We start from the raw sequence: 10,550 nt of genomic DNA on the forward strand, positions 1-10,550 counted from the left end.
GCCCCCCACGCCCGCTCCTCATTGGCCAGTTCCACCCGCCGCGCCCCGCCGAGCCGCCAGGCGATTGGTCCGCGGCCAGCGCGCCGGCGGGAGAACGCCACGCCCTTTGAGGGCCCCGGGGGCGGGGCTTCACCACAGGGGAGGGCGGGGCCAGGGGGTGGGGGGCAATTGGGGGGGCAAGTACGGGGAGAGGGGGGCAATTACAGAGGGAGGGGGGCAATTACATGGGGCAGGGGGCAAGTACAGGGGGTAATTGGAAAGGGCACGGGGCAATTACATGGGGGCAATTGGGGGGGGCAAGTACAAGGGGTAGGGGGCAATTCCAGGGGGCAACTGCAAGGGGCTGGGGGCAGTTACACGGGGCAATTGCAGGGGGCAGTTGAACAGGGCAGGGGGCAATTCCGTGGGGCAACTATAAAGGGCAGGGGGCAGTTACACTGGGTGATGCCAGGGGGCAATTGTACAGGGCAGGGGGCAATTGGAGGGGGCTGGGGGCAATTGGAGGGGGCAACTACACATGGCAGGGGGCAGTTGCAGGGGGCGCCCCAGCTCCACGCCGCGGTGCTGCCCCCGGCCGTGCCCCCCCCAGCAGGCAGGGGCTGCCCCCAGGGCCGGACGGGGTGAGCGGGGGGCTGAGGAGGGGGCCAGGGGGACCACGCCGAGGACCCCCCCGCAGGAGGAAAGCCGTTTTTATTGCGTTTCTCCCCACACACGAGCGTCCCACCGCCCCCAGGGCGCACGCAGAGCCTGGGGGGACCCCAAATCCCCCACCCCACAACCCCCGCTCTTTTTTTTGGGGGGGGGGGGGGGGGGGCGCAGAGCTGCAGCCCCCAGCCCCGCAGCTGCTCCCCCGCAGGGCGCACAGCACCGAGGTCGCATCCGGCTGCCGCAGACCCCCCCCTCCGCAGCCCGCAGGGGGGGCGCCGCAGGCACGGGGGGGGGGGGGGGCACCCTTGGCTCAGTCGCCGCCCCCCCCCACGGGGCTACCGGTGGCGGTGCTCCAGCAGGGCCTCGAAGTCCGGGGAGCAGACCAGCTTGTGCTTCACGTGGCCCAGGACGATCATCTCGCCCGTGCGGCTGTCCCCGATGCCGACCGACACCAGCTCCTTGCCGGGAGGGAGAAGCACCCGTGGGCGGCCGCTCAGCGGGGCGGCCACGAAACTTTAGGTTTGGGGTGGAAAAGGGCCCCCCCCCAATACCTGCAGGAAGGAGCAGGGGGTCCCCATGGTCACGTCCAGGGTCACCTTGCCCAGCACCAGCTGCACCTTCCCCGACTTGCGGACCAGCAGCTTCCCCACCTGCCCCTCGGGGAGGTCGGCCAGGGTGCACGTGTTCTCCGCCTGCCTCGCCTCCTGCCGCCGAGGGACGCCATCGCCACGCTGCCACCCCGTCCTGCTCCCCCCAAAACCACCCCAAAAAAAAAAACCCCCCCCCCCCCCCCCCCAAAAAAAAAAAAAACCCCAAACCCGCCCCGCGCCCCTATTACCTGGCTCTTCTCCTGCTTCACCACCACCACCTGCCCTTCCTCGGTCTGCAGCTCCGTCTTGACGGGCTTGGCGTCCTGCGTGGGCGGCTGCCCGGGCAGCGTGTCGGGCAGCTGCAGGAACAGCAGCTCGTCCTCGGCCGCCAGGCTCAGCCGCTGCAGCAGCTCGGCCACCGGGATGTCCCGCGGGAAGCCGGGGGGGCCCCGCGCCGGTTTGGTGGCGGGCGGGGGGTCCTCGTCGCGCGGCTCTTCCTTCACTGCCACCGGGGCGAGAGGCGCAGGGTGGGCGCGGGGAGCGGGGTGGTGTCCCCGTCCCGTCCCAGCTGCACCCACGGGACCCCCTGGATGCGCCCACGGGACCCCCCACGCACCTTTCACCGGCGGGTCCGGCTCCGTCTTGTCCTCCTTGGGCAGCCAGGGCTGCGCGTCCTCCTGCTCCTCCGCCGCCTCCTCCTTGAAGAGCCAGCCCGAGTGGGCGAGCGGCAGCTGCACCGGCTTGTTGCGGATGTCGTTCTTCAGCCCCGGGTCGTCCAGGAACTGCGGGGTCGGGAGAGGGGACGGCGCTCAGCGCCGGCACCGGCACCTCGGGGGATGTCCCCACCCCCCCCACCCCCCAAAAAAAAACCCCGCTCACGTCGTCCTTCTGCAGCATGCGCAGGATCTGCTTCGTCTCCTCGTCCGTCTCCCTCTTCTCCTTCTTGATGTTGATGATGTGCGAAGGGCCGAAGTCCGGCACGTCCACCGTCTTGTCCCAGGAGCCTGCTGGGGAGCAGGGGACCACCTGGGGCTCACCCCACGCCGGCTGGGACCCCCCCAAAACCCCTCCCCAGGGAAACCTCAGCTCCCGCTACCTTTCTTCTTCATCATTTCGGCGGGGCCCTGCTCGAAGATGGAGTGGGACTGGATGACCTCGGGCCGGCCCCGGCCCCGGCCGTGCCCATCGCGCTGCCGGTCCCGGTCCCGCTCCTTCTTCTCCTTCTTGACGGCGACATCCTCTCTGGGCCTGGGCGGGGGGAGGCAGCTTTATCCCGTGCCCCCCTCCCCGGCACCGCAGCTCCCTCTCGGGCACGTTCGGCACGCCGAGACCCCGCAGAGCGTGGGCCCCGGGGCGAACGGGGCCGGGTAAGGCAGGGAAATGCTTACGATGCCACTTACTCTTCCTTGATCTTCCTGCTGATTATGTTGGGGGTGAAGGTTTTCTGCGGGCGAGAGCGGACAAGTCGCGGCACGAGGCGGGAGCCGAGATAAGCCACAGAAACCGCGCAGGCGGCGGGGCTGCAGGGCGAGCCCGGGGCCCTCGACGCGTCCCCAAAAGGTCCCCAAATCGCCGTGCACCCCTGGGGGTGCCCCGTCCTCAACGCGTCCCCAAAAAGTCCCCAAAAGGTCCCCAAACTGCTGTGCGCCCCCGGTGGCGTCCCGTCCTCACCACGTCCCCAAAAGGCCCCCAAAAGGTCCCCAAACCTCTGTGCGCCCCCAGGGGTGCCCTGTCCCCAAAAGGTCCCCAAGCTGCCGGGCACTCGTGGGGGTACCCTGTCCCCAAAAGGTCCCCAAATCGCCATGCCCCCCAGGGGTGCCCCGTCCCCAGAAGGTCCCCAAAACACCATGCACCCCCAGGGGTGCCCTGTCCCCAAAAGGTCCCCAAACCTCTGTGTGCCCCCAGGGGTGTCCCATCCCCAAAAGGTCCCCAAACCACCGTGCGCCCCCGGGGGTTCCCCGTCCCCAAACGGTCCCCAAACTTCCGTGTGTCCCTGGGGGCGCCCCTTCCCCAAAAGGTCCCCAAACCGCCCTGCACCCCTGGGGATGCCCCGTCCCTATCCCCGTGTCCCCGTGCCCGGGAGCGGGACGCCGGGGGCAGGACCGGTCGGGCTGCATTGCCAGCGCCACGCACGTCCCGCACCGACCAGCTCCGCCAGAGCCACCCACGCCGGGGCGCCCACACCCCGAAATGCCCACGCTGCTGCCCCCGGGGGGTGTCCTGTCCCCCCCCCAAAAAAAAATGAGTGGTTTTGGGGAACCGGCTCACCCCTCCCTGGCACTTGCCTTCTTCACGCCTCCCAGGGTGAGGTCCCGGGAGCGGATGGAGGGCAGGCGGCCGGGGCTGAGCGGGGGGGCCGGGCGCCTCCCCAGAAGCCCCCGTGCCCCCGGGAGCCCCGGCCGCAGGCTGCCCGGAGCGCCCGCGTCGCCCGAGCCGCCCTCCGCCATCCTCGGCCGTGCCTGCGAGCGGGGATGGACGGGGTGAGCGCACGGAGCCCCCGCTGGGGAACCCCCGCACCCCATAAATGCACCCCAAACAGGGACCCCCTGCACCCCCAGCCCAGGGTGCTCAGCCCCCCGCCCCCCCAAACATGGACCCCTGCACCCCAAGGTGCCCACCCCATGCACCTCCAAAAAGGGACCCCCTGCACCCCCACCCCAGGGTGCTCGCCCCCCCCCAAGCCCCCCTAAACAGGGAACCTTGCACCCCAAGGTGCTCAGCCCCCCCCCCCCCCCCCAAACAGGGACCCCCTGCACTCCCAGCCCAGGGTGCTCAGCCCCCCCAAGCCCCCCAAAACTGGGACTCCTGCACCCCAAGGTGCTCACCCCCCCCATGCACCCCCAAAGAGGGACCCCATACACCCACACCCAAGGGTGCCCACCCCCCCCCCCACGCCCCCCCCACGCCCCCCTAAACAGGGACCTTTGCACCCCAAGGCGCTCAGCCCCCCCCGTACCCCCCCACCCCAAGCTGCTCACCCCCCCCCCAAGCCCCCACCCCAGGGTGCTCAGCCCCCCCACCCTAAGGTGCCCACCCCAAACCAGGGACCCCCCCGCACCTCCCCCCCATACACCCCTACACACGCCCCCTGTACCCCCCCCACCCCCAAACAGCCCCCCCAGCCCCCCCAAAACACCCACCCCCACCCCAGGGTGCCCCGAAACCCCCCAAACGCACCCATTCCCCCCCCCTCCACGTTCCCCAGCACCCCCCCCGCACCCCAAACGGGCCCATTGCCCCCCCCAGAGGGTGCTGAGCCCCCCAAAAGGCCCCATCCTGCCCCCTTCCCGGCTCCCCCCCCCCAGTACCCCAAATCCCCCCCCCCCACCACGCCGGCCCTTACCCAGCCCGGGCACCGCCGGCGCGCCCCCCCCTCCCTACTGCGCCTGCGCGTCGCGCCGCCTGGCGTGCCCGGCGGGAAGCCGCCGCCGCCATCTTTGTTACGGCCGCGCCCGGCCGCTAGGGGAGCCGCCATCTTTGTGCCTGGCGCTGCCCGGCTCCGGGCTGAAGGCGGCGGCGCCATCTTGGTGGCGGGCAGTGCCCGGCCTTTGGGCTCGTAGGGGGCAGTGATGGGGAAGGAGGGGGGGGGGGGGGAATTGGGGCGGGGGTCGCTGCCCCCCCCCCTCGTTTCACCACCGCCCCCCAGGCCTCCCACTGCCCCCCAGGAGCAGCAGGGAGCCAGGCGTGCCCCCCCCACCCCGGGCGGGGCACCCAGCTGGGTCCCCACACATGGAGGGTGCTGGGGGGCTATGGGGGGGCTGCCGACCCCCCCCCCCCCCAAGGGTGCTCGCCCCCCCCCCCGCCCCTCGCCTCCCCCCCCAAAAAAGCCGCTCCCCACACCACAAATGAACCCCCCCCCCCCCCCCCCGCAGCGCTGCGCCTCGCACCCACGCCTTTCGGGGACCACGCGTGTCCCGGGTGGGCGCAGCCCCCCCCCCCCCCAAAAAAAAAACCCAGGGGTGCTCCCCAGCTTGGGGCCGGCTCTGCGGTGCCGGGGGGGAGAGGGGGGCGCGCACACCCCCCCCCCCCCACGGCCGGGCACACGCGTGTGGCCGTGCACACCCCCCCCCCCCCCCCCCGCCTGGACGTGGGCACACGCGCGTGTGCGCGGGGGGCTCGGCGCCTGACGCTTCGCGGCCCCATTGGCAGAGCGGGGCTTTTCCCCCCTTCTCCTCCACGCCGCTTTGATTTATTTTTTATTTTTTATTTTTTTTTTTCCCATTTCTCTCCTTTTTTTTTTTTTTTTTTTTTTTTTTCTTCTCCCCCTCCCTCCGTAGGGTGTTTGCTATTTCCGAGCCGGCTGGGAGGATCCGAGCAGCGGCAGGCGCAGCAGCCGGAGGCAGCAGGGCGGCAGCGGGCAGCGCGCTCCCGCTCCCCTCCAAGCCCTTAGCGGGGCATCCTGTGGAACACCCACCCCCCCCCCCCCTCCCGGACCCCCCCGGCACCCCGCAGCCCCCCGGCACGGCCAGGTAAGGGCCTCTCCTTCGAGCTCCAGCATCCCGGGGACACGAGGACGCGGCGATGCGCGGGCAGCCCGGCACGGCCGCGGGGCTCCCGGTTGGCACGAGCCAACGCGTTCCCCCCCGACCCCGGGTGGTGGGCATTTGTCCCCCCGTCCAGCCCCAGCGATGACCTTCGGCTCCGTGGGGAGGGCTGGGGGGGTCCCACGGGGATGGCGGGGGCGGCCGGGGGGGCGGCACGGTGCCCGTGGCACCGCTCGCCGCAGGGATGCGGGGGCAAGCGTGCGAGTGTGCAGAGGTGCGCGTGCAAAGGGGGGGGGGGGGCGTGGACGTGGGTGGCCGTGGGTGCCCCCACACGTGGGTGCCGAGCTGGGGAGGGGGCGTGGGGGGGGGGGGGGGTTGCTGGATCTCGGGGCTGTTTGCGAGCTCGTGCGTGGGCGAGATGCAGCGGTGTGCGCGTGGGGGCTGGCGGCACGTGCCCCCCACCATCGGCACCCACCCCAGGGCGCAGCCCGCCGTCCTCCCCCGAAATGGGGACGGCGCCGTGTCCCCCGGGGGATTTTGGGTGGCACGGGGGCCGTGGCCCCCCCAGCGCTCCGGGGACGGCGCTGATGCATCTCCAAAGGTGCCCAGCAGAGACCCTAGGGTCTGCACCGGGGGGGGTGGGGGGGTGGGGGTTTGGGGCGAACCCCATCCCGCTGCGGGGAAACTGAGGCACGGAGCCGCCGCGGGCAAGGGCAAAGGCGGATCCAGCTTTTCCGGTGCCAGCCTCTTGCGTGCAATTATCCCTGCTCCCAGCACTCCCTCCCTCCTCTCCCCTTGTTTTTCTTTCCCCACCCGGTGTTGAGCAAACCCAGAACCACCCGCTGGCGTTCGGCCGGGGCCCCCGCGCCCCGCGGCGTCCCGGGGAGCGGCCGGGGCTCGCGCCTCGCCGTTCCCGACCGGGCTTGTTCCCGGCTCCCCGCCGCCTGCTCCTGCCCGCGCTGCCTATTCCTGGCTGCCGGCCCCCCTTCCCTCCCCGGTGCCATCTGTGCCACCGCCGCCGCGGGGCTCCGGCGCCGGCGGCCGCCCCCGCCGCGTTCAGCACCCCCGCGCTGTGCCCGCAGGAGCTCAGCCCCTCCGGCCATGGAGCTGCTGTCCACCCCGAAAAACATCGAGATCAACAACATCACCTGCGACTCCTTCCGCATCTCCTGGGCCATGGACAAGGGGGACCTGGAGAGGGTCACCCACTACTTCATCGACCTCAATAAGAAGGAGAACAAGAACTCCAACAAGTTCAAGCACCGGGTGAGCCGGGGGGGGGGGGGGGGGCTGCGGGGCGCCGGGACCCCGCTCTCCCTCCGCCCACGGGAGGGTTTTTTTGGGGGGAGAACCGCGTTAAATCCCGCTCCCGTGATGGTTTGGGGTTAAAACCCAGTTGTCTGGGACACGGCCCCGCTGCTGCCCGCTGGGATGTGGAGGGGACCAGGACCGGGACCCAGGTCCCATCGTCCCCGCCGAGCCCCCGCGGAGGAGACGAGGCGCAAACCGCCCGCGCTCCTCCTCCCTCCGGCTCCGAGTCACTAATTCAGGACGCTTTTAGCAGCACGGTTGCCACGGTGACGCTATTTAATGTTTAACATTATTTTTTTTTTCCTCCTCCCCGATAATAAGCTTTTTTTTTTAAAAAAAAAAAAATTATTTTTTATTTCCCCCCCCCCCCCCGTGTCTCCCGACTTCAGCATCTGCCGTTGCCACAGAAACGGCTCTGCACTGCGGTGCTGCTCGCCGGCCTCTCGACACAGCCAGCCGCCCGCCGGCGGGGGTCCCCGAGACCCCTGGGGGGGGGGGGGGGGGGGGGCTCTCGCCGTGCATACGGGGAGGGGGACGTGGCGGGGGGGGGCGTGGGTCAGCGGGAGACGCGGTGGAAGCAGGGCTGGCGGGGCGAGCAGCCGGGTGGGGAGCGCGGTGCCGCGTCCCCTGCAGCCGCATCGGGGACATTTTGCAGGGACGCCAAGCCCCTCGGCCCCCCATCGCCGGGGGGGGGCGGGGGGCCAGCCGGGTGACGCTGTCCCCTCGGCGCAGGACGTCCCCACCAAGCTGGTGGCCAAGGCGGTGCCGCTGCCCATGACGGTGCGGGGGCACTGGTTCCTGAGCCCCCGCACCGAGTACAGCGTGGCGGTGCAGACGGCCGTCAAGCAGAGCGACGGCGAGTACCTGGTGTCCGGCTGGAGCGAGACGGTGGAGTTCTGCACCGGGGGTGAGCACGGGGGGACGGGGGGGGGGGACGGGGGGGGCTGCGGAGGGCCGGGGGGGCCGGGGAGGACGGGGGCGAAGCCGCGAGCTCGCACAAGCTGGGCCGGTCGGAGCGGCAGCTGGCGAGTGGGAGGCTGCCGGCGTGGGAAGTGCGAGCTGCGAGCAGGGACGGGCGCAGAGAGGAGGGCGCAGAGAGAGGGGGGACACGGGCTGGGGGGGGGGTTGGGGGGCTATTCCTTGATGCCCTTCGTCCCCTGTCCGTCCCCCCCCCCTTCCCCGATGCCAGATTACGCCAAGGAGCACCTGGCCCAGCTGCAGGAGAAAGCCGAGCTGATCGCCGGCCGCATGCTGCGCTTCTCCGTCTTCTACCGCAACCAGCACAAGGAGTATTTCCAGCACGTCAGGTACCCCCCGCACACCGTGCCCGGCACCTCGGGTACCCCCACCGCCCCCCTCCCGGGGCCGTTGTCCCCTGACCCTGCCTGTGTGTGTGCGTGTCCCCCCCACCCCCCAACCCCGTGCCCCCTGCAGGATGCACTGCGGGAACGTGATGAAGCCGTCGCTGAAGGACAACAGCGGCAGCCACGGCTCGCCCACCAGCGGCATGCTGCACGGCATCTTCTTCAGCTGCAACACCGAGTTCAACACCGGGCAGCCCCCCCAGGACTCGCCCTACGGCCGCTACCGCTTCCAGATCCCGGCTCAGCGCCTCTTCAACCCCAACACCAACCTCTACTTCGCGGACTTCTACTGCATGTACACCGCCTACCACTACGTCGTCCTGGTCCTGGCGCCCAAGGGCTCCTCGGGGGACCTCTTCTGCCGGGAGCGCCTGCCCCAGCTGGACATTTCCTCCAACAAGTTCCTGACGTGCTGCGTGGAGGACGGCGAGCTGGTGTACCGCCACGCCCAGGACAGCATCCTGGAGGTCATATACACCGAGCCCGTGGACCTCAGCCTCGGCGTGCTGGGGGAGATCAGCGGCCACCAGCTCATGAGCCTCTCCACCGCCAACGCCAAAAAGGACCCCAGCTGCAAGACGTGCAACATCAGCGTGGGGCGCTAAGGGCCGGCCGCGGGCAGGGCTGGGGGGCGCGGGGAGCACGGCACCCAGCCCGGGTGCTTCTGCGAAGGACGCTGCTGGGGGAGGACGGGGCTGGACGGAGCTGCGGGGGGGACCCGTCGGCACCCCCGCCTTTTTGGGGAGGGACCCCTCAGCCGAGCCCCGAGGGAGGGAGCCTTCGTCTCCCGGACTGGCCGACCATCCTCGTCCTCGCTGGCACGAGCTCTGCCCTCCGCCGGGGGAGCCCCTCGCTTTGCGCCCGCCGCCCCCCGGCTCCGGGGCTCGCTCCCCGGCCCGCGCCGCAGCTCCTGGGGAGCCCCAGCCCTGCCTCCCGCCCCAGGGGGAGCCCTGCCCAGCCCAGCCCCACGCTGCCAGCCCGCCGGGGAGGGCGGCAGCTCCGGCACGAAGGCTCCAAGCACCCCCGGATTTGAACTGCTCCTTGCTCCCAACAAAAGCACAAGGGACCCTGGCCCCTCGCCCGGACCCCCGGACCCGGCTGAGCTCCCCCGTGGGGTGCTGAGCGCCCCGGGGACTCTCCAGCCGCCTTCGCCCCGCAGCCGGAGAAGCGGAGACGCATGCGTGCCCGCGGGCCCTCGCTAAATCTGCCGGGGCAGGGGGCGCTCGGGGTGGGGGGGGGTGTGTGCAGCCGTGGTCCGCCTGTCCGCAGTGGTGTCGTGCAGCGCTGTGCCGTGTTCGCTCTGTGCTCCAGCCCTCGCTCTGCCGCCCGAAACCCCGGCCCCGCGGCCCGGGAGGCAGCCGGAGGAGCCGGGGTGCCGGTGCTCGGGGGGGGGGAAATCCGTGCGCCCCCCCGTCTCCCCACCGCCCCCCCAGCATGAGCCGTCGGCAGCATGGCGCTCGCGTGCCGGCCCGCTCCCCGGTCTCTGTGTACCCGATGCACGCTGTAACGGTAGAAGAGAACAACCCCCCCCGTCCCCGAGCAACCCTGTGCTGTGCTGGCGGTGTATCAATAAACTGTGTGCGGTCGCCACGGGCCGTGTCTCGCCTGTCTGTGCCCACGGGAAGGGGAGGAGGAAGGTTTGCAGGGCCCCGTGCGGCTCCGGGAGGGACGGGGATGGCGGGGACGGGGTGGCACGCGGGGACGGCGTCCCGCTGCCCTTGGGCTCAGCAGCTTGGGGCACTCCCCTCACCAAAACCTTCGAGGACCGGACACCCTCGTGCCCATCACCTGCCGACAAGCCGAGGTTTGCAGCCCCTGCTGCCACCACCCCCCTGCAGCGAGCACATGACGACGGGGCGCGCTTTCTGGTTGCCTTCCCGGAGCCGCAGCGCCGAGGCACGAGGGAGCGCGAGGCGGGCGCGGGGGCCGCGCCGCCCCCGGCAGCCATCTGGTACGGGTACGGGGGGGGGGCTCCGCGCGGCCCCGGCCTCCCCGCAGAAGGAGCCGGGGCTTTGCCGGGCCGTGGGCGCGCTGCCGGGTGCGCCCAGGCTGGGCGGTGGAGCTGCCAGCACCGCCGCCACCCGCCGCGGCCGGATCCGGCAGATGGCCCCCGCAGATGGCCACGCAGCGCAGGGTCCGGCCACGGCGCTCGG

The 10,550-nt window shown here is 71.4% G+C and overlaps 2 protein-coding genes across 4 annotated transcripts; one reads left to right on the forward strand and one right to left on the reverse strand.

Annotated features, from left to right (window-relative positions):
* Positions 1 to 673: 673 nt before the first annotated feature.
* POLR3D (RNA polymerase III subunit D) lies at positions 674 to 4,638 on the reverse strand. 2 transcript variants are annotated; one of them, XM_040538513.1, is made up of 9 exons: positions 4,582 to 4,638; positions 3,524 to 3,697; positions 2,639 to 2,682; positions 2,335 to 2,486; positions 2,118 to 2,242; positions 1,855 to 2,020; positions 1,487 to 1,740; positions 1,200 to 1,352; positions 674 to 1,106 (listed from the first exon to the last, which is right to left on the reverse strand). In XM_040538513.1, exons 2-9 carry the CDS (start codon positions 3,683 to 3,685, stop codon positions 984 to 986), a joined length of 1,179 nt encoding a protein of 392 aa, XP_040394447.1. In that variant the 5' UTR covers positions 3,686 to 3,697; positions 4,582 to 4,638; the 3' UTR covers positions 674 to 983. The 2 variants fall into 2 exon arrangements, with proteins under 2 accessions (XP_040394447.1, XP_040394446.1); XM_040538512.1 differs by having other exon boundaries at positions 2,118 to 2,245.
* Positions 4,639 to 5,505: 867 nt separating this feature from the next.
* LOC121060549 (phytanoyl-CoA 2-hydroxylase interacting protein) lies at positions 5,506 to 9,987 on the forward strand. 2 transcript variants are annotated; one of them, XM_040538449.1, is made up of 5 exons: positions 5,506 to 5,707; positions 6,805 to 6,988; positions 7,766 to 7,940; positions 8,223 to 8,340; positions 8,468 to 9,987. In XM_040538449.1, exons 2-5 carry the CDS (start codon positions 6,824 to 6,826, stop codon positions 9,000 to 9,002), a joined length of 993 nt encoding a protein of 330 aa, XP_040394383.1. In that variant the 5' UTR covers positions 5,506 to 5,707; positions 6,805 to 6,823; the 3' UTR covers positions 9,003 to 9,987. The 2 variants fall into 2 exon arrangements, with proteins under 2 accessions (XP_040394383.1, XP_040394382.1); XM_040538448.1 differs by lacking the exon at positions 5,506 to 5,707 and having other exon boundaries at positions 6,337 to 6,988.
* The last annotated feature ends 563 nt before the right edge of the window (positions 9,988 to 10,550 follow it).

The sequence above is a fragment of the Cygnus olor genome, chromosome 27, assembly GCF_009769625.2.
Source record: "Cygnus olor isolate bCygOlo1 chromosome 27, bCygOlo1.pri.v2, whole genome shotgun sequence".
Taxonomy (NCBI): Eukaryota; Metazoa; Chordata; class Aves; order Anseriformes; family Anatidae; genus Cygnus; species Cygnus olor.

Bases quoted from the DNA above. Each gene is read 5' to 3' on its own strand.
- POLR3D (XM_040538512.1), bottom strand. From the start codon at position 3,685: ATGGCGGAGGGCGGCTCGGGCGACGCGGGCGCTCCGGGCAGCCTGCGG. The intron at 1,353-1,486 runs GTAATAGGGGCG...CCTCGGCGGCAG, and splicing joins TGAAGCAGGAGAAGAGCCAG to GAGGCGAGGCAGGCGGAGAA. The intron at 1,107-1,199 runs GTATTGGGGGGG...CCTCCCGGCAAG, and splicing joins CCCCCTGCTCCTTCCTGCAG to GAGCTGGTGTCGGTCGGCAT.
- LOC121060549 (XM_040538449.1), top strand. From the start codon at position 6,824: ATGGAGCTGCTGTCCACCCCGAAAAACATCGAGATCAACAACATCACC. The intron at 6,989-7,765 runs GTGAGCCGGGGG...CCCTCGGCGCAG, and splicing joins CCAACAAGTTCAAGCACCGG to GACGTCCCCACCAAGCTGGT. The intron at 7,941-8,222 runs GTGAGCACGGGG...CCCCGATGCCAG, and splicing joins GGTGGAGTTCTGCACCGGGG to ATTACGCCAAGGAGCACCTG.